Source organism: Hyperolius riggenbachi, chromosome 8 (genome assembly GCF_040937935.1).
Source record: "Hyperolius riggenbachi isolate aHypRig1 chromosome 8, aHypRig1.pri, whole genome shotgun sequence".
In the NCBI taxonomy this organism is placed as follows: domain Eukaryota; kingdom Metazoa; phylum Chordata; class Amphibia; order Anura; family Hyperoliidae; genus Hyperolius; species Hyperolius riggenbachi.
This window is the reverse complement of record NC_090653.1, coordinates 147,562,133-147,584,501: the sequence shown is the minus strand read 5'-3', so window position 1 is coordinate 147,584,501 and position 22,369 is coordinate 147,562,133. Positions and strand designations below refer to the sequence as shown.

The 22,369-nt window shown below is 45.5% G+C and overlaps 1 protein-coding gene across 1 annotated transcript in view; it reads right to left on the bottom strand.

Annotated features, from left to right (window-relative positions):
• Positions 1-22,369, bottom strand: part of ATP1B4 (ATPase Na+/K+ transporting family member beta 4) — a 108,302-nt gene that overhangs the window by 23,117 nt on the left and 62,816 nt on the right. Inside the window, exon 5 of the mRNA XM_068251196.1 lies at positions 7,332-7,436. Within this exon, the coding sequence (XP_068107297.1) occupies positions 7,332-7,436 (105 nt within the window). The remainder of the gene's footprint in view (positions 1-7,331; positions 7,437-22,369) is intronic.

Below are 22,369 nucleotides of genomic sequence, written 5' to 3'. Positions count from 1 at the left end.
CACAGTAGCCATAATAAGGCATTTCATTTGTGTGATTATTGGAGAGAAGTTCATCACTTTTTCTTCCTAATAAACTGTTTTTAAAATTGTATCATTTTAAGGCAAGTCATACTTTTGCAGGGACGGATCTAGACCAAGTTGCGCCTGGGGCAAGGTCAGGTTTTGGCGCCTAAAGGTCAGGTTTTGGCGCCTAAACTGCCATTCCCCATCCAGTTTTGGCACCTAAACTGCCATTCCCCATCAAATTTTGCCGCCTTTTTAAGAATTCAACAAACTGCGCCTGGGGCAAGATACCCGCCTGCCCCCCCCTAGATCCGTCCCTGTACTTTTGATTTACCCACTGTTGGTGGTGGAACTGGGTAATTTATTTTACAATTGAAGTGTGACAAGAGAGAAGACCCCCTTGAAACATAGTGAGGTTGAGCTTGGGCCCAAGTTATGGAAAACAACCAAATAGAAGAATATTTCTGTCTGAAGCTGTCTGAGTTGCAACGTAATCATTGACCCTCCCTCTTAAGGTAAAGAAAACATATACAACATTATTTGGCACGCCTTCCTATGACAATGCTGAACACCTTAACCTTCCAACCACCAATTTATATAGTGGCTCACAGGTGCTCCAGGCTGTTTTAATTTAGAATTTTGTTTTCTTTCTCAGCCATTTCTTTAAGTTCTGAAGCCCGTCTAAGTTGAAAACTCAATAATTTCGCTTTTCTCACTGATTATGACGCATTCCACAGAAATTCCACAATTCCATGGAAGATAGTCAAATTCCACATTCAGGTTGAGTGGAATTTGCTTATTCTGTGTAACCATAACGGTGATGCTACTGTAAGTGTATTTATAGAACCGCCCCGATGTTAGTTTATTTAAATGGCTAGGACTGATAACCTGAATTTACCTTTTACTTGCTATGGCAATAAGAATGTCACTGCACTGCCACACTTAGATTTCCTTTACTTTATAACATGAAAAATATGGCAGGAGGAGCGAGACTCCCTCACTTGGCCTTGCAATGACTGTAGTGAGGGGCAGAGTATAGATAACTGATGGAAAGGTCATCCTACAAGAGACCCCTTATAGAAGGTGTCACGGACGGTTGCGGGGCCGCAGGCGCGTCCTGGAACCGCCCGTGAAGAAAAGAACGATCGCACTCGATTCCCTGCATCGATTGCGCTTTAGATCAATAGAACCAAGATTTGATGTGTAGTATCCCTCTGCCTAGGAACAGCTGGGGGATCTGTCTTAGCTGAAGTGAAAGCCTGGGGGGGAGGTGTTAATTAGCTTGGACATATTCCTGTGGAAGGCACAATTCCTCTTTCTGTTCTGGGAACCAGGTGACACCTAGCTGATCTCATGTAGATGTTAATTAACCAAAGGGTGATCAGGATGCCTAGGTGCAGCCAGGCAGGCTACGAATCCTCGGGAGGTCTTGACACCTTGCTCTCTGGTAAAGATCAAAGGGAAGTCAGCTGTTAGCAGCTAGAACACATCCTGAATAAACCTGAGTCTCATAGCATAATCCATAACTTCCCAGATCTGTCATATTTCTGGGGTTCCTGAAAAGGCAGCTTCGCCAAACGTGGGGGAAGTGTAGCATGAGTCCCGATGAAGTTTAAGTTTCTAATGAAGTTTCAGAACATTCTGCGGTAAGGACTGCCAGTTAGGCAGTTTGAAAGTGCCCTGATGATACCACAGGGGTCCCACCCCTCATGTCTGGTATCAGGGCGCTGGGTAAATCGAGGCAGACCTGAAAATATTAGTAAATCTGCCCTGACCTGTACGGTTCTGTGAGATAGAGCCCATATATGGTTAAGGCATGATTTCTGGTCCCCCAGGACAAGGGGAGGACTCATCTCATGTTCTAAGGGGGTGTGTGGGCCCGCCCTCACTCCCTCCTACTGAATCAGGGGCATAAGAATGGCAGAGGAGCCAAACTCAGTGTCCTCCACCCTGAAAACATCTTGAACTCATCGGTGCCAGCTTGAGGATATGCTGGCATCCACCTGGTCTGAACTCTGAACTTTGATTGAAACCCAGAACTCTGATTTTTCCCACAAAAAGGACATCTTTCCAGGAACTAAGTATTTTTCTCCCTTCTTTTATTTTTTATACTGGCTATTACTGTTTTAATAATTGTTGATTTTAATAATTGTCTGTATATATTAATTATTTATATTGCTGTGAATAAAAGACTTCTCCAAGTCATTCACTGTTCCGCTACCCTGCTTATCAGCACACACAGAACTGATCCCGGGTCTCTGAAGATACGCTACTGTTTGTTTGTTGTTGGCTAGACAGAATACCGTGTGTTTAACCGTTTTATTCGCAGGACTAGTCAGTCAGTAAATCGGGTCCACTGGCCCATACCAGTGGTGGGGGCAGATACCGTGGAATCGTGTGTACGTTGTAATTACCCGTGTCTCACAGGCTCCCTTCTGAGTTGTCTGCGGCTAATTCTTAACGGTTCCTGCGCATTGACTGCGACCAGAGTTCGCACGATCCGTGCGCTGGCACCGTTTAGAAGGCTAAGTGCGGTCAGCCACTAGGGCTCCTGTGACAGTGTTAGGCAGCGGTTGGGACCTGTGTTGTGCTGAAAGTATCTAAGATAGCGCTAGCGCTATCAAGAAACGAACTAATTCGTTGGTGTAGCTGGAAGGCAATATATTTTTTATATATACGGAGAGACTGTGTAGCCAGTACCCCTCCCCAAAAGTTTTATTTTATTTGGCATGGAAATGTCCGGGAATTACCAGAACATGTGCCTGTCGGACCTGCAAAATCTTTGCCAAGCGAGAGGCATTGACGTCGGCCGCAGGAAACAACAGGACCTGATAGCAGACTTGTCCAGATGGGATACCCAGCAACTGCGGGAGCCGGGAGTGTCCGCTGAGGTGGATACCAGCCCATCTGACAATCGAGGGGAACCAGAGGCTGAAGATCCTAGGCGTACAGAGGTTGAGCATCCTGCGGGCCCTGTTGCAACAGTTACGCCAGAGACTGTCAGTATGGACCCCAATCCCAGAGTTTCTGAAAGTACTCGCCTGGAACCGGCCAGTACTGGACTACCCGGTTGTACTGATCCGCTAATGCAGCAGGCATTACGAAAGCTGATGGACACTGACCTGGATAAGTACCTGCAGTACATGCGTGAGGAGCGCCAATCTGCAGAACGCAAGGCGGCTGAGGAACGCCACGCGGAGAGGGATGCCGCAGAGGCGCGGGAGAGACGACAGCATGAGCTCAACATGGCAAAGGTTCAACAGGCCAGCCAGAGTTCACCGCCCAGCCTCCCTGCTGAAGGAGCTGCAGCACCCGTAAGTGCAAAATTTAAATTTGCTAATATTGAAAAAGACACAGACATTGACTTGTTTTTGCGGTCTTTTGAAAAAGCATGCCGTCAGTATCGTCTGTCCCAAGACCAGTGGGCCAGACATCTAACACCTTTGCTGCGCTACAAAGCGCTTGATGCCTTCGCAGAATTGCCTGCGGAGAAGGATAATGATTATGCTGCTATAAAAGACGCTATCATTACTAAGTACCAGCTGACGCCAGAAGCCTATCGGAAAAAGTTCAGGGCCTGGCAAAAAAAGTCTTCTGATTCGTACCGAGATGTGGTCAGCAGCTTGCTCACCACACTCCGCCAGTGGACTCTAGGCCTCACCAAAGGGTCTTATGGCGTCCTGGAGGACTTGATAGTCCTCGAACAATTTCTGAACATTTGCCCTGCTGAAGTACGACAGTTTGTGCTAGAACGCAAGCCGGCTTCAGCAACTGTCGCTGCAGACCTTGCTGAGACTTTTGCAACTACCCGGGTGGCTGATACACGCAGAGCTGTCCCATCCAGCTGGAGAGGAGGTCAGCCCAATACTCTGGCAGACTCTCTTGCCCCTGTGAGCCGTCAGCCACAGAGGCCACCCAGCGCAGCTGCTGCACCCAGGCCTGCAGCGCCTGGAGAGGTCACCTGTCACTACTGCCGCCAGCCCGGACACATGAAATTCGACTGCCCGCAGCGGAGACAGACACCACCAGCACCTGGATCATCTGCATCACCTGCACCTCACCCACAGCTGAGGCAACCCGCCAGCGAACCACAGCCTGGATCATCAGATTTTGTCCTGTTTGCCCGCGGAAAGGAAATCCGCGACCGAACCGACCAGCAGCAACTTGTTAGAGTGAACGGCAAAGTTGTCACCGGATTTCGAGACACCGGAGCTGACATCACGTTAGTTCACTCACACCTTGTGCCAAAGGAGAGCATCAGCTCCAGCCGATCCCTTGCCCTTACTGGAGTAGAGGGCACCCTTTTTCACATAGCCCATGCAAGAGTGAAGCTGGATTGGGGAGTAGGAATCCATGAAAGGGTTGTTGGGGTTATGAAGGATCTCCCAGTCCCTGTGTTGCTAGGGACTGATTTGGGCAAGCTTGTGTCCTACTATGAACCTGCCACGACCGCCTTGTCGCTCACGGAAGGAGACGGACTCTCCACCCACCACCAGGTACTTTATACACTTGGGGGAGCACCAGGGGGAGGTGGGTTGAATGTGCCCAGTTCAAGGGTACCAGGTTCAATAGTGCCTGCTTCAAAGGCACCTGAGTTTGAGGTACAGACTGTCTGTTGTGATGATGCTGTAACTGTATCTGAGTTTACTGTACAACCTGTCTGTAATGAAAAAATGTCTATACCTGTCAATGTCATTACTGCATGCAATGATGATTTGAGTAATGTCCGTCTGTGCCATTCTGACAGTGTACCTGTGCTAGCAGTACCGCGCAGCTGCACTGCTCAGAACCCGAGCTCAGAACAGGTGGAGGGGGTTCCGGCCTCCTCCCCCTCCTCTGACCGCAGGGATGAGACCTTTCAGCCGCTGGCCTCGTGTGACATGAGCCAGTTGGCTGAAACTGACAGCGCTGTACTCACAGCAGCACTACAAAGCGACCCAAGCCTGGAGATGCTCAGGCAGCAAGCCGCTGAGCCCCTCGCAGACGGGGCCGCTTTCAAGGTGTACTGGGAAGGTGGGAGACTGTACAGTGAGTCTGTACAGCCCCCTACAGGTAGATCCCACGCGAATACCAAATGGCTTGTGGTCCCCAGTGCGTTCAGGGGACATGTGCTGAAATCCGCACATGGTAATCCTCTGACAGGGCACTCGGGTGTCCGCAAGACACTTGCCGGTATTCGGAACCAGTTTTATTGGCCCCGGATGAACAGGGATGTAGCAAACTACTGCAGGGCATGTGCCGTCTGTCAGGAGCTGGGAAGGTCCAGGGATTCCCGCGGGGTTCCCTTAGGTCCACAGCCACTTAGCAGGGGAACCCTGCGTGGGCTGGCTGTTGACCTAACCAACCCACTGCCCGTTGTCAGCAGTCCCGGCAGACACCACGTCCGACTGCAGTGGCGCAAACGCCCTGTCCAGAACGGTCCATGTCGGGTCAACCCTGAGGGTAGCAGACCGCGACCGGTCCCGGGGAACCGAGCCACAAGCTCCAATAGGTTTTCCCGCCGTACCGGCAACTCGAGGCCCGTCAGCCAGGTTAGCGGCGCCGCCACACATCTTGCGGATGTGTGGCTAAGCCGCAGACAAGGGGGAGGGCTGTCACGGACGGTTGTGGGGCCGCAGGCGCGTCCTGGAACCGCCCGTGAAGAAAAGAACGATCGCACTCGATTCCCTGCATCGATTGCGCTTTAGATCAATAGAACCAAGATTTTATGTGTAGTATCCCTCTGCCTAGGAACAGCTGGGGGATCTGTCTTAGCTGAAGTGAAAGCCTGGGGGGGAGGTGTTAATTAGCTTGGACATATTCCTGTGGAAGGCACAATTACCCTTTCTGTTCTGGGAACCAGGTGACACCTAGCTGATCTCATGTAGATGTTAATTAACCAAAGGGTGATCAGGATGCCTAGGTGCAGCCAGGCAGGCTACGAATCCTCGGGAGGTCTTGACACCTTGCTCTCTGGTAAAGATCAAAGGGAAGTCAGCTGTTAGCAGCTAGAACACATCCTGAATAAACCTGAGTCTCATAGTATAATCCATAACTTCCCAGATCTGTCATATTTCTGGGGTTCCTGAGATGGCAGCTTCGCCAAACGTGGGGGAAGTGTAGCATGAGTCCTGATGCTGGTTCTGAGGAAGTTTCAGAACATTCTGCGGTAAGGACTGCCAGTTAGGCAGTTTGAAAGTGCCCTGATGATACCACAGGGGTCCCACCCCTCATGTCTGGTATCAGGGCGCTGGGTAAATCGAGGCAGACCTGAAAATATTAGTAAATCTGCCCTGACCTGTACGGTTCTGTGAGATAGAGCCCATATATGGTTAAGGCATGATTTCTGGTCCCCCAGGACAAGGGGAGGACTCATCTCATGTTCTAAGGGGGTGTGTGGGCCCGCCCTCACTCCCTCCTACTGAATCAGGGGCATAAGAATGGCAGAGGAGCCAAACTCAGTGTCCTCCACCCTGAAAACATCTTGAACTCATCGGTGCCAGCTTGAGGATATGCTGGCATCCACCTGGTCTGAACTCTGAACTTTGATTGAAACCCAGAACTCTGATTTTTCCCACAAAAAGGACATCTTTCCAGGAACTAAGTATTTTTCTCCCTTCTTTTATTTTTTATACTGGCTATTACTGTTTTAATAATTGTTGATTTTAATAATTGTCTGTATATATTAATTATTTATATTGCTGTGAATAAAAGACTTCTCCAAGTCATTCACTGTTCCGCTACCCTGCTTATCAGCACACACAGAACTGATCCCGGGTCTCTGAAGATACGCTACTGTTTGTTTGTTGTTGGCTAGACAGAATACCGTGTGTTTAACCGTTTTATTCGCAGGACTAGTCAGTCAGTAAATCGGGTCCACTGGCCCATACCAGTGGTGGTGGCAGATACCGTGGAATCGTGTGTACGTTGTAATTACCCGTGTCTCACAGGCTCCCTTCTGAGTTGTCTGCGGGTAATTCTTAACGGTTCCTGCGCATTGACTGCTACCAGAGTTCCCACGATCCGTGCGCTGGCACCGTTTAGAAGGCTAAGTGCGGTCAGCCACTAGGGCTCCTGTGACAGAAGGGATAGCGGCCATTCATTTTGCCAGAAGTGGCTGGACAGTAAGCCAGCACCTATTCAGTGAGGAGACCTTGGGCAAGACTACCTAACACTGCTACTGCCTATAGAGCGCATCCTAGTGGCGCTTTGAGTCTGCCAGGAGAGAAGCACAATATAAATGTTCTGTGTCTTATCTTGTTTGTATTTAAAAGGTTGTTCATAATCTGTAAAGTATGCATTTCATTTCTGTTATGTGTAAATGTCTTGCTTTGCCAGTAATATGTTACCTTCAAGAAATGTATGTAGATTGTCTGAATAAGCTGACCACGTGCTTTCATCTGAAGTACTGTAGGAGTAATAATAGCCCGTTACATGTGGTCTTATTGTTAAACCTGTAAAACAAACAAAATGCAGATTAATATTCACCAAACACTCCAAAAGTAACCATAGATTACAATTTGGTTTGAAAAATAAAAAGCCTATGCTATGTTGACATTCTTGTTAGCCAAAGTTTTCCAGTAATGTATGTATTGTCAAGAACGTCTTGAACAAATGAGCACACAATGTTAGTCTATTTAAGTGACCTCAAAATACACTGCTATGGAGAAAAAACGCAACACAATGCAATGCATTAAGTGTAAAAGGGCCCTAAGTATTCCAAGTTGTTAGGCAGGAAACCACCTCCACGCCATTACATCACCACCATTATCTTGGACTGTATGATGTTTTAACTGTAGAAAGATATACTTGATATTTTCAGGGTTGCACCTTGGTCTGTTCATAGAACATTATCCCAAAATACTTAAGGACTTTCTAGGGGCTTGATTCACAAAGCGGTGATAACTCAGTTATCACGCCTAAAAGACTTTAGGCGTGATAAGCGGTGCAAAGCTGAGTTATCACCGATTTGTGCTGCTCTTCGCGCGAAGCTCCCGCGCGCAAAGTCCCATAGGGCTCAATGGACGCTGCGCGCGAAGCACGGCACACTGCGCGCGCAGCGCGGTGCGCTACGCGCGCAAAACTTTGCGCGCGGGAGATCGCGCGAGTTTCTTCTTATCACTCCTAAACTGAGTTTAGGCGTGATAAAGGGCTTTTCACAGGCGTGCAAACACTTTGCACCGCTTTGTGAATCAAGCCCTAGGTATTTTTATTTGCGAATGTAAGCATTGCTTTATCTTTTTTTTTTTTTTTTATTATTACTCTCCCATGAAGAATATTTTCCCATGTTTTAATCTTAATGCCAAGAACAGTGACCCCAGCTGAAGACAGAGCAGCCTGTAATTTGGATGTTGTTGTGGAAACTTTTGTGGCTTCCTGAGTTGTTGCTGTGTTTTTGTAGTAATTGTGACTGGTAAGATTTGTCTGCTTGAAGTTTAGTTAAACACAAAGAAGCTGCTTTACTAATATACTTTTCAGATGGAGAATGATGGAGCAAATGGGCTTTTTTCTTTTAATTGGCTGTTTGGTGGCAAATTTTTGGGTGGGTCAGAACATAGTGAGTATTTTGAAGGTAAGTGAAATAGTCTGTGTTTTAATAAAATAAATGACACTCCCCCCCCCCCCCCCCCACACACACACACACGCACATCAATACATCCTATATAATCCTATCCTGTCCCCCAGACATCCTGTGTCCCTGTAATGATACTACCTGATCCGTGCGCCCGCGATGTCCCTGGCTCTTCCGGCTTGCGCTCCACGGTCTCCTCTTCCGGCAGGCGCATGCGTCCTAAGCGGCGCATGGATAATGCGCGTCCGCCCTATGCTGGTAGGCGGCGCGCGTTCCGGAGCTGACGTCACTCTGCCTTTTTAAGGCATCCGGAGACGCCGCGCCGTGCCGGTTATAGCGAAAGCTAGGCTTGCTAAACGTTGAGCTTGTCTCCTCTGCTATTATTATTACTTGTTCTGATATTCTGTGTACCAACCTGATCTGAATCTTGACTACCCGATTGCCTGACCCTTATAGCTGTATTGAAATCCTGTGTACCGATCCGATCTGTAGTCTGACTACACGATTGCCTGACCCCTATAGCTGTATTGATATCCGGTGTACCGACCCGATCTGTATTCTGACTACATGATTGCCTGACCCTTATAGTTGTATTGATATCCTGTGTACCGACCCGATCTGAATCTTGACTACACGATTGCCTGACCCCTATAGCTGTATTGATATCCGGTGTACCGACCCGATCTGTATTCTGACTACACGATTGCCTGACCCCTATAGCTGTATTAATATCCGGTGTACCGACCCGATCTGTATTCTGACTACACGATTGCCTGACCTTATAGCTGTATTGATATCCTGTGCATTGACCCGATCTGTATTCTGACTACCCGATTGCCTGATCCTCCAAGCCAATATAGATACTCTGTGTATGACCTGATCTGTATTCTGACTACCCTGCTTGATCCTCACATCTATACTGTTAACCTGTATTATTACCCGATTGGTATTCCGACCAACCGTTTGCCTGAATGTTAAGAGTTTATATTGCTTGAGTGTGCATTACCATCCTGCTTATAATCCATCTGTCTGGCAGCATTGTTACTGTGATCAAACACCTTACAGTTTAAACATTTGTTACCAAATAAACTTGCACACTTCTTGGGGGTTCTCTGGGCATCCCGTCCTCCTTCTCTCCCAGGGCCACTGTTAGTTAGAGATGTCGCGAACCTCCGATTTTCGGTTCGCGAACCGGGTTCGCAAACTTCTGCGGAAGGTTCGGTTCGCGTAAAAGTTCGCCAACCGCAACAGACTTCAATGGGGAGGCGAACTTTGAAAAATAGAAAAAATTATGCTGGCCACAAAAGTGATGGAAAAGATGTTTCAAGGGGTCTAACACCTGGAGGGGGGCATAGCGGAGTGGGATACATGCCCAAAGTCCCGGGGAAAAATCTGGATTTGACGCAAAGCAGCGTTTTAAGGGCAGAAATCACATTGAATGCTAAATTGCAGGCCTAAAGTGCTTTCAAACATCTTGCATGGGTATACATCAATTAGAGAGTGTAATTAGAGTTCTGCTTCACACTGACACACCAAACTCACTGTGTAACGCACCGCAAACAGCTGTTTGCGTAGTGACGGCCGTGCTGGACTGGTGCGCACCGTGGCCAGAGTGTAGGCCGTGGCGTTTTTCAAGCCCATATCGTCGCCGGGCTGTGGTAGCTCAATGATAGAACAACAGTGACTGTCCAGCTGATCAAATTTGGTCTGACCACAATGAAGCAACGACCTTATTATCTTTTGTGTGCCACCCCCACCCGAGACACTCAAATAGCCGGCGGTCATTGCTTCATTGTGATGCGCAAGCCCCTTCACCGCGGCAAAGTAATGATCACGAAGGGGGATGGGCACATGTACATTCCTTTTGTTTTTTTGTTGCTCGCGGGGGAGTTGCCTAGCGCCCGTTACTAAATTGGCGGGTTTTTTCTTTCTAGTTTTACAATAATTTGACTGCAATAATATGACCCAGGTGAGACCTGCTAGTATTTACCACCTAATAGCAAACACTAATTCGGGTACAACTTTCTGGCTCACTTTACATTTTTTACCATTTTCCAGCTCAGGGGAATCTTTGACATCAGATCCAATGTCTCTTTCATTGATTTTTGTTGAGTCCTACAACTGTAAAATAGATTTATAAGCCTCCCTTAGACAGATATTTTAACATCTCTTTTTCTCATCTCTTTTTGAATTTCTTTTGATCGTGTCATAGTGTTCTTGTAGAAATGGTGTGGTAACGAGTTCCTTTTATAATAAGGCTGAATACATAGTGAAATTACTAATGCCGTGAGAAAACCAGCCGTTAATTCATTAGTGCCACGCGCATTACCATGATAATACGAGTGGTATTAATGGGTTAATGAGTGGTCTTCTCACGGCATGTGTGCTGCCTGCACATGGCAATTTTACCAGTGAATAACGTATCAGGTCCCCTAAGTGAAGAATAACATTAACAATAATATTTATATAGCGCTTTTCTCCCGGGGGACTCAAATAGAGGAGTGATGGCTAACAGAACCATCAGGCTCCCACTGGTTTGCAAAAAAACAATGGGAATCCTCCCTAAACACACTCGGTGAACCAATAAGAATCCTCTCTGGGGAGGACGATTCCCATTGGTCTATTGCAAACCAATAGGCATTTATAGTGTGCAGGAACCCGAATGGTTGACGGCAGTTGAATATTTTGTGAAACATATGCAGCAAGTAGCCTAGTGAGAACAGACATCATCTGTTCTCATAGGCTAGCATTAATTCTGTTGCCCTCTCCTCTGTTGCCGTCCGCTTCATCCAGCTGATGCAGAAAAGTTGTACATGACCCACAAATATGTGAATCGATCCAATTGGTTTTCCCAGGATTGGTTTCATTTCTTTAGCTAAACAGAACCTTTTTTATTGCCAGTGTAGACGCTTGCATTTGACTTCCTGTAGGACATCAGCTGAAGTTACCTATTTAAGCTGAGTTGCTAAGCTGGTAGTTTTGTGGGTTTTTCCAGGTATCACCCTATTGAGTACAATCACTTTTGTGCAGTTTTCATTGGGCATGATTGAGAGATGCAATAAAAACCTTTACACCATAAAAGATTTTGATACAGTGTAAAGTCACTTTGGTGCAGTGCTACTGCAGGACCCTCCATTCCACCTGGTAAGTACCTCCAGTATTGGGGGGAAAGGAAGGATGTATAAGGTTAGGGCAGTGGCGTAGTTAGAGATCATGTGACCCCCATGTCTACATCTTAGGGCCCCATAGCAAAACTTTCATGGGGCCCCCAGATGTAGGCAATGCCACCTACCCCTACCCTATGGATGTGAGTTAAGTATGCAATTTACATTGTGATGCAATCCAGACTGCATATAGTTCATTTGCACTGAGACACAGGCCTTGATTCCTCAAAGGCTGTTCAATTAAAAAAAAAAGTTGTTAAAATACCGCATTTTAGACTTTTTTTTTTGATAAATCATCAATATTTTCACTGGTGCGGTAGAAGTTTGGTAAATTACCGAAGCCCATTGACAAAAACCTGTTCATAACAGCAGAAGAGTCTCTGTTGTTACACGCTGTTCTCTGTGCAGTGAGGACATTACAATAAAAAGAGGCATCCTGACATCCCTTTAGATGTACATGTTTGTTATACTGCCTCTGCTCCCTCTGAATGTGCTCTGAATCTGTCCTATTAGTCTTGCTTAACATTTTATTCAATTGCCACAGCTTAGATGAACTGCCATGAAAACATTTACACATGCCATGCATAGGTGATTTCCCACTAGCTCCCCTGCATATTCAAACAGGAACTTAAGAGGTTACACCACCGAACGGTGGCAGGGGAAACATCTTTTGTTATTTTATCCCTGCTCGCTGCCTGGGGAGTAGGAAAACTAGACCCTCCCGCAAAGACTGAGCTTCCTATCACGGAGGAGACAGTGACTTGCAGAGGAAAGAGAACTGTTCCTATTCTCTGCGGCTGTCAGCCAGAGGGATACCCACACGAAAGCCCTTCAAAGCTGGTTTTCACAACCTCAGAACAGCCAGTACTGGTGATCGAACACATTATTGTGTTATGCGGTAACCTTTATGAATTTACATTTACTGGCATATGTTGAGGTATTTACCGCACAAGTCGGTAATTTACCTCACTGCTCGGTAATTTCAGCTTTTCATGTGGTAACAGCTTTGATGAATTGCCTTTTTCTTAAGTGCTCTCGGTAAAGTCAGCTGTTTTCAGCATTACCGAATAAGGTAATGCTTGATGAATCGAGGCCAAAGTCAGAGGGTGGAGAAACACAAGAAAGCTAATAGTGAATACATCAAGTACCACCTGGACCCCCTATGTTCCAGGGCCCCATAGCTGCTGCTGTGGCTACTGCTACGCCCCTAGGTTAAGGTAACTTAAATGTAAAGTTGGTGGCTAGAGTTTGGGTAAAAAAATACTTAATTTGTTTAATTGAAAGCTTGATTAGGGTTGCAGTATGTAAAAGGTAAGGGTTAGTGTTAGCTCTTGGTCATGAAGGGGATAAGGGACGGGGCTTAGGACTTTTAGCAGACTGGTTTGTAAAAGGCTAAGATTACTATTGAGTATATGAGTGTCATTTGGGGGGGGGGGGGGGAGTTTTAATAAAATACAGTATTAAGTTACATGTTAATTCCAAAAAGAAGAAACCAACACCTATATTATTGAGGTTAAATGTTACATCTGACAGCAAAGACATCTTTGGGCTGTAATCATACCTAAAACTTACCTCATTGCTAGAATTTCTTGACTTGTTTATTACACATGATATAATTAACTGTAACAATCTCCTGAAGGTCACACAAAGACCACAGTAAATGCAGACATGTTGGAAGGTAGACTAAATGAAGCCCAGAGTTCATGAGTTCACTCTGCTGGTCCCAGTGTTGTCATGTTGACACTGATCCTGCAGAATGTAAAACACTCTGTACCATCTCAGTGAACCTGAAGCTAGAAATTCCTCCCTGGTTCACAAATAGCAACACTCATCCTGTAATGGAGCAAAACAAGGGTTACATTGCAGCCCCCCATTCTAGACTGGACTTATGTTTCCCAGAGAGCTAAATTGTATTAAGGAAATAGTCTGCATGCTGTATAGTGGTTCCAGCACATTGCAATTGTTCATCAAAGTTGACAAAGATGCACTACAACACCACTAAACCAAGAAATCAAGACCTACACACACACACACACACACACACACACACACACACACACACACACACACACACACACACACACACACACACACACACACACACACACACACACACACACACACACACACACACACACACACACACACACACACACACACACACACACACACACACACACACACACACACGAAGCTTCCGTAAATCGGCCCCTAATGTGGCTGTCCTCTATAATGGGCATGATTCACAACGCTTTTTCACCGGTTTTCCTCTGTTTTCACCTTATCTGTATTACTTTTTTAAGCTCCCAAAGAGCAAAAGTATAATATAATTAAAGGGATTCTGAAGCCTGTTTTAAAATAAAAAACAGATACTTACCTAAGGAGAGGGAAGGCTCTGGGTCCTAATGAGCCTTCCCATTCTCCTACCGCTGTCTGCATTCCCCCGCCGGCTCCTCTGTCAGCAGTCCAAGATCAATTTGGTCGTGGACTGCTCTCTTCCGGTTTGGGGAGACTTTGGCAGTCTTCGACAAAGCATAAGTGCTTCCGAAGACGGGACGCTCCGCACTGCGCACGCGCGAGCGCCCTTTCTGGCACACTTGCATGTGCGCTGCACAGAGCCGCCGGTCTTAGGAAGCCCGAGCACATCCGAAGACTGCTGAAGTCCCCCGTGGTGGGAGGTTCAAACCGTGGAGCCTGCGGGGGAACAAGGACACCAGGAGGAGAACAGGAAGGCTCATTAGGACCCAGACCCTTCCCTCTCCTTAAGTAAGTATCGTTTTTTTTTTATTTAAAACGTGCTTCAGATTCACTTTAACATAAGAAATGTGATAGTGAAATGAAGTTAATCAACTTACTTTGAGTGATTATTTTGTTTGTAAATGTGCTGAAAGGTTTTTATATCAATTAGGTAATAAATACGTAATTTATGAGAAGTTTTTGTGAATAATGCCCAATGTGTAGGGACTATCTTACTATTTGCTTCCTCTTGGATACCATAGCCTCTCATTTTATTCCACAACTCTCCGCCTGTCTCATATCTGCCTTAACTTTTCTCTGTTCAATAATTGCCTTTCCAATGGCATTTTCTCCTCCTCATTTGAAAAATACTGAGAATCCCCCATGATGAGATGGACTAGCCCAAAACCTGTCGGTAATGTCAGATTTCTAATACCTACTGTAAGTGACAGCAACATAGGAGAAAAGTAATTTATGTCTCATTTTACTCTGGGAGAAATGTACTTCTTATTAGTATGTGTTTTCAATTTTAAGATTTTGGTGACAGTTCCTCTTTAGGCCTGTTATACTTCTTCCATACTCATCCAAACTGCTTTAACAACATGTTCACTCTGTCTTTGTTAAGTCCTTATCTACTACTTTAACTCTCTTTGATCAATATTTCCTCCACTGAAGCTTCCCCTACAAAAGTAACCAGTGACCTGCTGACCTACTTACTGCTACATCTAAACATTATTGTTCCTTGCAGGGCCGCCATGAGAAATTTTGGGGCCCCTCAAGCATCATCATGCCTGGGCCCCCCCTCCCTGGGCCCACCCACTGGTTGCTGTGCCCACCCACTAGCCACCCCACCCCCATGTCCGTGCGCAAAGTGCGCTGTGGCGAAAAATGTACATGGCTCAGAGACTGAAGAAAGCGGCATGCACAGCTGTGATGCAGCAAAAAGTGGGCGTGACCATGGCATGTTGTGGGTGGAGCCAAATACTAGCAAAATACATACAGGTAGTCCCCGGTTAACAAATGAGATAGGGACTTGTAGGTCTGTTCTTATCCTTTATCCACTGTCTTTTGTCCCACTCTTTTCTTCCTGTGCCTCTTTTGTCCTCCTCTGTCTCACCTCAGTTTGTGCCTCTTTTGTGTCCTTCTGTGTGACCTCATGTTCCCGTCTCATCTCTTTTCTCACGGTGCCTCTTTTGTCTGCCTCTGTTCCCCCTGTGCCTCTTTTATCCCCCTGTGTTACCTCTTGTCCCCTGCTGTCACAGCTCATCCCCCTGCCCTAGCCAGGTATAGGTGCCCCCAGTATAGAAATCCAGGCATAGGTGCCCCAGTATAGGTAGCCAGGTATAGGTTCCCCCAGTATAAGTAGCCTGGAATAGCTGGTGCCCCAGTATAAGCCAGCAAGATTCAGGTGCCCCAGTATAGGTATTCATCTATAGGTGGTGCCCCGGTATAGGTAGCCTGGTATAGTTGCCCCCAGTAAAGGTAGCCTGGTATAGCTGGTGCCCCAGTATAGGCCAGCAAGATACAGGTGCCCCAGTATAGGAATTAATCTATAGGTGGTGCCCCGGTATAGGTAGCCTGGTATAGTTGCCCCCAGTAAAGGTAGCCGGGTATAGCTGGTGCCCCAGTATAGGCCAGCAAGATACAGGTGCCCCAGTACAGGTATTCAACTATAGGTGGTGCCCCAGTAGAGGTAGCCTGGTATAGTTACCCCCAGTATAGGTAGTCTGGTATGGGTGGTGCACCAGTATAGGTTAGCCGGGTACAGGTGCCCCCAGTATAGGTAGCAAGCTATAGGTACCCCAGTATAGATAGCCAGGTACAGGTGGTGCCCTCAGTTAAGGTAGCCAAGTATAGGTGATGCCCCAGTATAGGTAACCAGGTATAGGTGGTGCCCCAGTATAGGTAGCTAGGTATAGGTGGTTCCAGCCCCAGTATTGGTAGCCAGGTATAGGTGGTGGCCCAGTATTGGTAACCTGTAGCCAGATATAGGTGGTGCCCCAGTATAGAGATTCCGCTGTAGCGGACTCACTCATCTGCTCCCCACATTCAAGCGCTGATGTCACTCTTCTCTCAGTGCTGGAACACGGTGTGCTGGCTAGTGAGCCACAGGCCCACAGCCAGCACATGCGGCCCTTCCAGCACTTTTTTTTGGAGGGGGGGGAGGGGCAGGGCCCCCAGAGGTCCTGGGCCCCCCACTGCAGTGTCAGTTCTCCCCCCCCCCGATGGCTGCCCTGGTTCCTTGCTTGTTCTTCTTGATCTGTCTTCATCTTTCTACACTTTTAAACCATCTTGCACTACACCAGATTTGGTACTCCTTACTCTGCATATAGGTTTATGCTTTGTCTTAGCGTTCCTTTTATTTCAGTGGAAGGACTTTAAGGATTGCCCAATCTAATATCATCTTCTTCTGTCATCCTATTACTGTTGGAGTACCACAGGGCTTAGTCTTTAGACCTCGTTACAGCTCCAACTGCTCTTTATTAGCTCTATTGGCTTCCAGCATCACTTGCAGGAAGGTGACAGCCAAGTTTATATCCCTTGCTTTTACTCTTTCTACTTTAACTTCTTGTGTCCCCGGCTGTCCAAATGACACCCTCTCATTTATATTTATCTTATTGTCTCAAAAGGAACAAAGCAGATTTTGTAATCATTCTGCCTTTAGAATTAGTTGCCCTACTTTTTTTCTGTATAACTATTAATATTGACAAAACACAAATAACTACAATTGATGTACCAGGCAGCAAGCTGAAAGAAGTGTTTTAAACAACGTTTTCTACACTGTTAACCCATGCCCACACACACCTAGTTATCTGCCATCACGTTTCCTAAATAGAGACCTAACCATGCACAAGTTCTGCAAAATAATTTTACTTTTAACCTTTTTTATTTAAGCAAGGTTGTTCCAGCTTCTGATGTGTTCCTGCGGAATGAGTAGCAACAGATAATGATGTACAGTCACAAAACATTGGAAAAATTGTCATGTGCAGATAGTGCGCCTTACATTTACCAGGCTCTATGCACCCCACCTAGCGTGTTACGCAAACAGTGTAACTCGCATCATAGATGCATACCTATTTTAACACAACTCTCTGTGGTCTACCAATAAATTGGCTGGCCTCTCTCCGGTTTCTGCTGCCCAATCCCTCAGCCGATTTCCCATCAAATATTGCATCCTCTTTAGGCTTCTAACTTATTTTTTACAAAGCTTCTCTAATCTGATTCCACCATACATCAATACTTAAATTTATCTGATACCATCCTAAAGCAGCCAATGCTCTGCTAATAATACTCTCCTCTCATCCACCCTCCTCACTCCAATTCTGAATTCAGGACTTCTTGCTTCTCCAGTCCTCTGAAATGCTCCACCTATAGCTGTGCAATGCTCACCAACCTCTGAAGTTGTTTAACGCTACTTAAAGAGACACTGAAGCGAAAAAAAATTATGATATTATGATTTGTATGGGTAGTACAGCTAAGAAATAAAACATTAAGATCAGATACATCAGTCTAATTGTTTCCAGTACAGGAAGAGTTAAGAAACTCCAGTTGTTATCTCTATGCAAAAAAGCCATTAAGCTCTACGACTTTCTAAGTCATGGAGAGGGCTGTCTTCTGACTTTTATTATCTCAAGTGCTTTCTTTTGCTCTGCCAGAGGAGAGGTCATTAGTTCACAGACTGCTCTGAAAGAATTATTTTGAATGCTGAATGTTGTGTAATCTGCACATATTATAGAATGATGCAATGTAAGAAAAAACACTATATACCTGAAAATAAAAATATGAGAATATTTTCTTTGCTGCTAATCTTCTAGTAATTATTCATAGTACACAACCAATTAATTACCGGTATATCATATATTTTTTTTCGCTTCAGTGTCTCTTTAAAAAACTCTTATTTTCAACCAATCATATAATCTGATATAAATCATGTAAGCCAGTTTAGGGCTCTCCAACCTGTTAAATAAAGTAAATGCAGTTATGGTCATGTGAAAAAAATAGGACACCCTATGAGAGCAAACACCATGATGAGATCAAAAGATCTGTCTGAGGCCTTCATAAAGAAGATTGTAGCAGCTTATAAGTTTGGTAAGGGCTTTAAAAAGACCTCAAAGGGATTTTGAAATTTAGTTATTCCACTGTCTGGAAAAAAGTCTACAAGTGGAGGACTTTAAAACAACTGGCAACATGCCCAGGTCTGGCCAACAAAGCAATTTTATCCCTCGAGAGCAGACCACAAGATGCTAAAAGAAGTCTCCAAAAATCCTAAAATGTCATCACAAGACCCTCAGCAGGCTTTTGCTACTGTTGATGTTTTGAAAGCCCATACCTCTACAATCAGAAAGAGACTGCACAACTTTAATTTGCATGGGAATGCTTTTCTGCGGCAAAAAGTGTGGCACATAGGAGGGTAAAACGAGGTAGGAGGGGCCCAGGATAATTATGGTGTGTGCCAGTATGATATTCACTAGCAGCAGCTCTATATACACAAATAATAAATGGCGCCCACGACTGGAGCACTTCTCAATAAGGCACAGTACTCAACCATTTTAAAGTGCTCAATAAAGCATTTCTATTTACGCTAAACTGATGGACTACTTTTTAAGGTAGGATCCTTTTATTATTTGTGTATATAGAGCTGCTACTAGTGAATATCATACTGGCACACACCATAATTATCCTGGGCGCCTCCTACTCCGTTTTACCTGCCTTACCCCCTTCCTACCATGGGCAACCACCTATGTAGTTGGTTTTTTTTCGAGGAGCTGCGACCTTTACTGAACTTTTACAAGGCCAAGTGGGGACGGTACTTCCCCACATGCTGATCGGAGTGGTTGCCTCGTATGCAGTTTCAGGCTTGAGCACATACAGCAAGTCATACAACAGCAGGTCGTATAAACTGTTCAGACCAGTCCGGTACCCTGCATTAGTGGTACCTGTGTGCTGGGACACTATTCTCTTGTACCAATATAATGATATTCTTATTTGTGCTGATTGTAGGAGGGGCCAATTTCACAAAGCTAAAAATGAATTTATGTTCCACAAAACCCTGGGTAGAATAACATTCATTGTTTGTTTGCTATGGATTGTATTATTTATAATGCTGCAGATTTTCTGGCTGGAACACAAACAGTTAAAATTGGGGACTAGGGATGACAAATGATATGCAAATATTTCTGAGTTTACACAAACTTCTGTCAATTTGTATGCAAATATATGCAGCTTAAAAATGGACCAATCAAATCCCACCCAGGTTTAAATTGATTGGTCCAATTTCAAGCTGCATATATTTGCATAAAATGTACATGAATTTGCACAAACTCAGAAGTATTTCCATATCATTGATCATCCCTATTGGGGACCCATGGGCTTGTCAACGTGACAGGTATGTTTAATTATTCATGTGCGTGGATGGCTTCTGGCTTTTTCTTTCCCCACAGGTGGCTGCTGATGGGACCCTGGATTAGTCTACCACTGGAGTGGAAGCATGCATTGGTGGACTGGGCCTGGTGGAAGGTCAGAGGAGCAGTATTTAAAACCTGGTGTCAGGGGTGCAGATCACCATTCTGCAAAACACCAGCCAAGTTACCTTCCCTCCCTCCCTGTGGTAGTGTCGCAAGTTCGCAACCTTAATGCTTGAACTTAATTGGGTGTTTGACTCCATTTTAAAGGACAAATAACCTGAGAGGTTCATTTGTCCTGTTGCACTGCAAATAGTCCATGGGCACCAAGGTAAAGTCAGAGGGTGAAGAAACAATAATAGTTAATACATCAATTACCACTTGGGCCCAATAGGCTCCAGGGCCCCGTAGCAATTGCTACGGCTGCTATGGCTATTGCTACGCCTTTGTCCTCCGCAATTCAGTCCGGTAATCCCATCAGTCGGCGCATACAGCGCATGCACATGTGCGGCGCTCACGTTGCCGGGAGAGTTCTGTGCCTGCGCAGCAGTACTACTAATGCGCAGGAGAAGAACACTCCCTGCTGCAGGAGCGCGGCAGGGGAGAAGGCGTGGCCGGCCTGTGCCGATTGACGGGATTACCGGACTGAATTGTGGAGGATCCAGGAGACGGACGGTGAGGGACCGAGCAGCCTGAAGGGGGCTGGAGGAAGCCCCAGGTGTGTATAAAACTTTTCTTTCCTTTTTTCTCAGGTACACTTTAAGATTCCTGTGAAGAGCACTATTTTTCACAAGGGGCACACTTTTTCTAATATCATTCATCACATCTTTAGGAAATCGGATCTACCTTTGTTTATGAAGAAATGGGTTAAAGCATACCTAAAGTGTTTTGTTTTTTTATTGCTAAATAAAGTATGACCTGGAGAGTGTAACAGGGATACAGAGATGCCAGAAGAATAAAAAGTTTAAAATTTGTGGAGGCAGTGGTGGACTTACCTCCTCCAAGCAGACAAAAGATATGCCAATAAGGTTTAGCAGAACAAATGTATTTACATACTCCAGGGGAAAATGCAATGTGTTTCGCAGGTATGACCCTGCTTCATCAGGCAATAGGTAGGAGTAGCTACAGTGCAGGCCTGTAGCTGGACCAAGCGCCTCTATTTTTCATAATTGCTATTTTTCATTTGTAATTATTAAAATTACGAGGAATTTCACAAAACTCATAATTAGCACATTACGATCATCACTACTGCCTGCAAGGCAGGAGGTTTGTCTTTCTTCTGGAATGTGGGCGGGGTGTCACATTAGTGTATGGGAGGAGCCACATTCAGACAAAGTTTAATTTCCTGCCCTGGAAGATACAGGGATACAAGCACAGCAATGTAGGGGTGCTTTTGATGAACTCTGAAGGGGACATTTCATACGGCAGTTTGAAAACCACTTCAGATTTGTGTTAAATGTTTTCTCATCCCTTTCTGAAAGCACTAACCTATTAATCCATATGACAATGAAAGAACTGGAATCACATTTCAAACTGTAGTTCCAGCTAATGGTTGTGATTTTTATTTTCTTAATTTATTTGATTAGAATATTAGAATGGAATGGAAGAGGATTAGAACAGCTGTCAGGTTGTTGTTCTTGCTTGTGTCCCTTTTTAGGGAGCATTTCCAACACTTCATGTTCTGGTGACCTTGACAGATCTGATGTGGCTTCAGTGTAAGGTCAGCATGTCATCAGAACTGGAACTGGCAACAGTGAGGATTTTACCTCTTCCCAGTCTCCGACCCTTTCCATTCCCCAAGATATTCTATCCCCAAATGACCTAAAGGTGCTACTGCAGTGTTTCTCAAACCTGTCCTTGTGACTCTCCAACGGTGCACGTTTTGCAGGCAGCCTCATCTATGCACAGGTGGGGCGATTAGTGTCTCAGCTACATGGAATCCACCTAGCCAAGACACTAAATACCCCAGCTGTGCATAGGTGAGGTTGCCTGCAAAACTTGCACTGTTGCACAAGGACAGGTTTGAGAAACACTGTGCTAGTGCAATGCATGTCAGCAATCGGTTCAGCTTCAGCCCTGGCTACTGAGCACCGAGTCCACATGGAGACAGATGTGTATGGCAGAGCAAACAGCGAGGCATCTATGCCCAGGAATATTTGTGAACAAGTTATAAATAGATTATATGCCTCGAATATAATCTGGATAGGATGGCTATATGGGCACATACATGGCAGATGAAATTCAATGTTGACAAATGTAAGGTCATGCATTTTGGACGTACTAATGGTCTAGCACCATACAAAATAAATGGGATACAGTTGGGGACATCAAACTTGGAGAAGGACTTAGGAGTACTCATTGACAACAAGTTAAATAATCGTACTCAATGCCAAGCAGCTGCAGCTAAAGCTAACAAAATTTTGGGATGCATTAAAAGGGAAATAAAAACTCGAGATGCTAGCATAATATTGCCCCTGTTTAACTCTCTAGTAAGGCCACATCTGGAATATGGA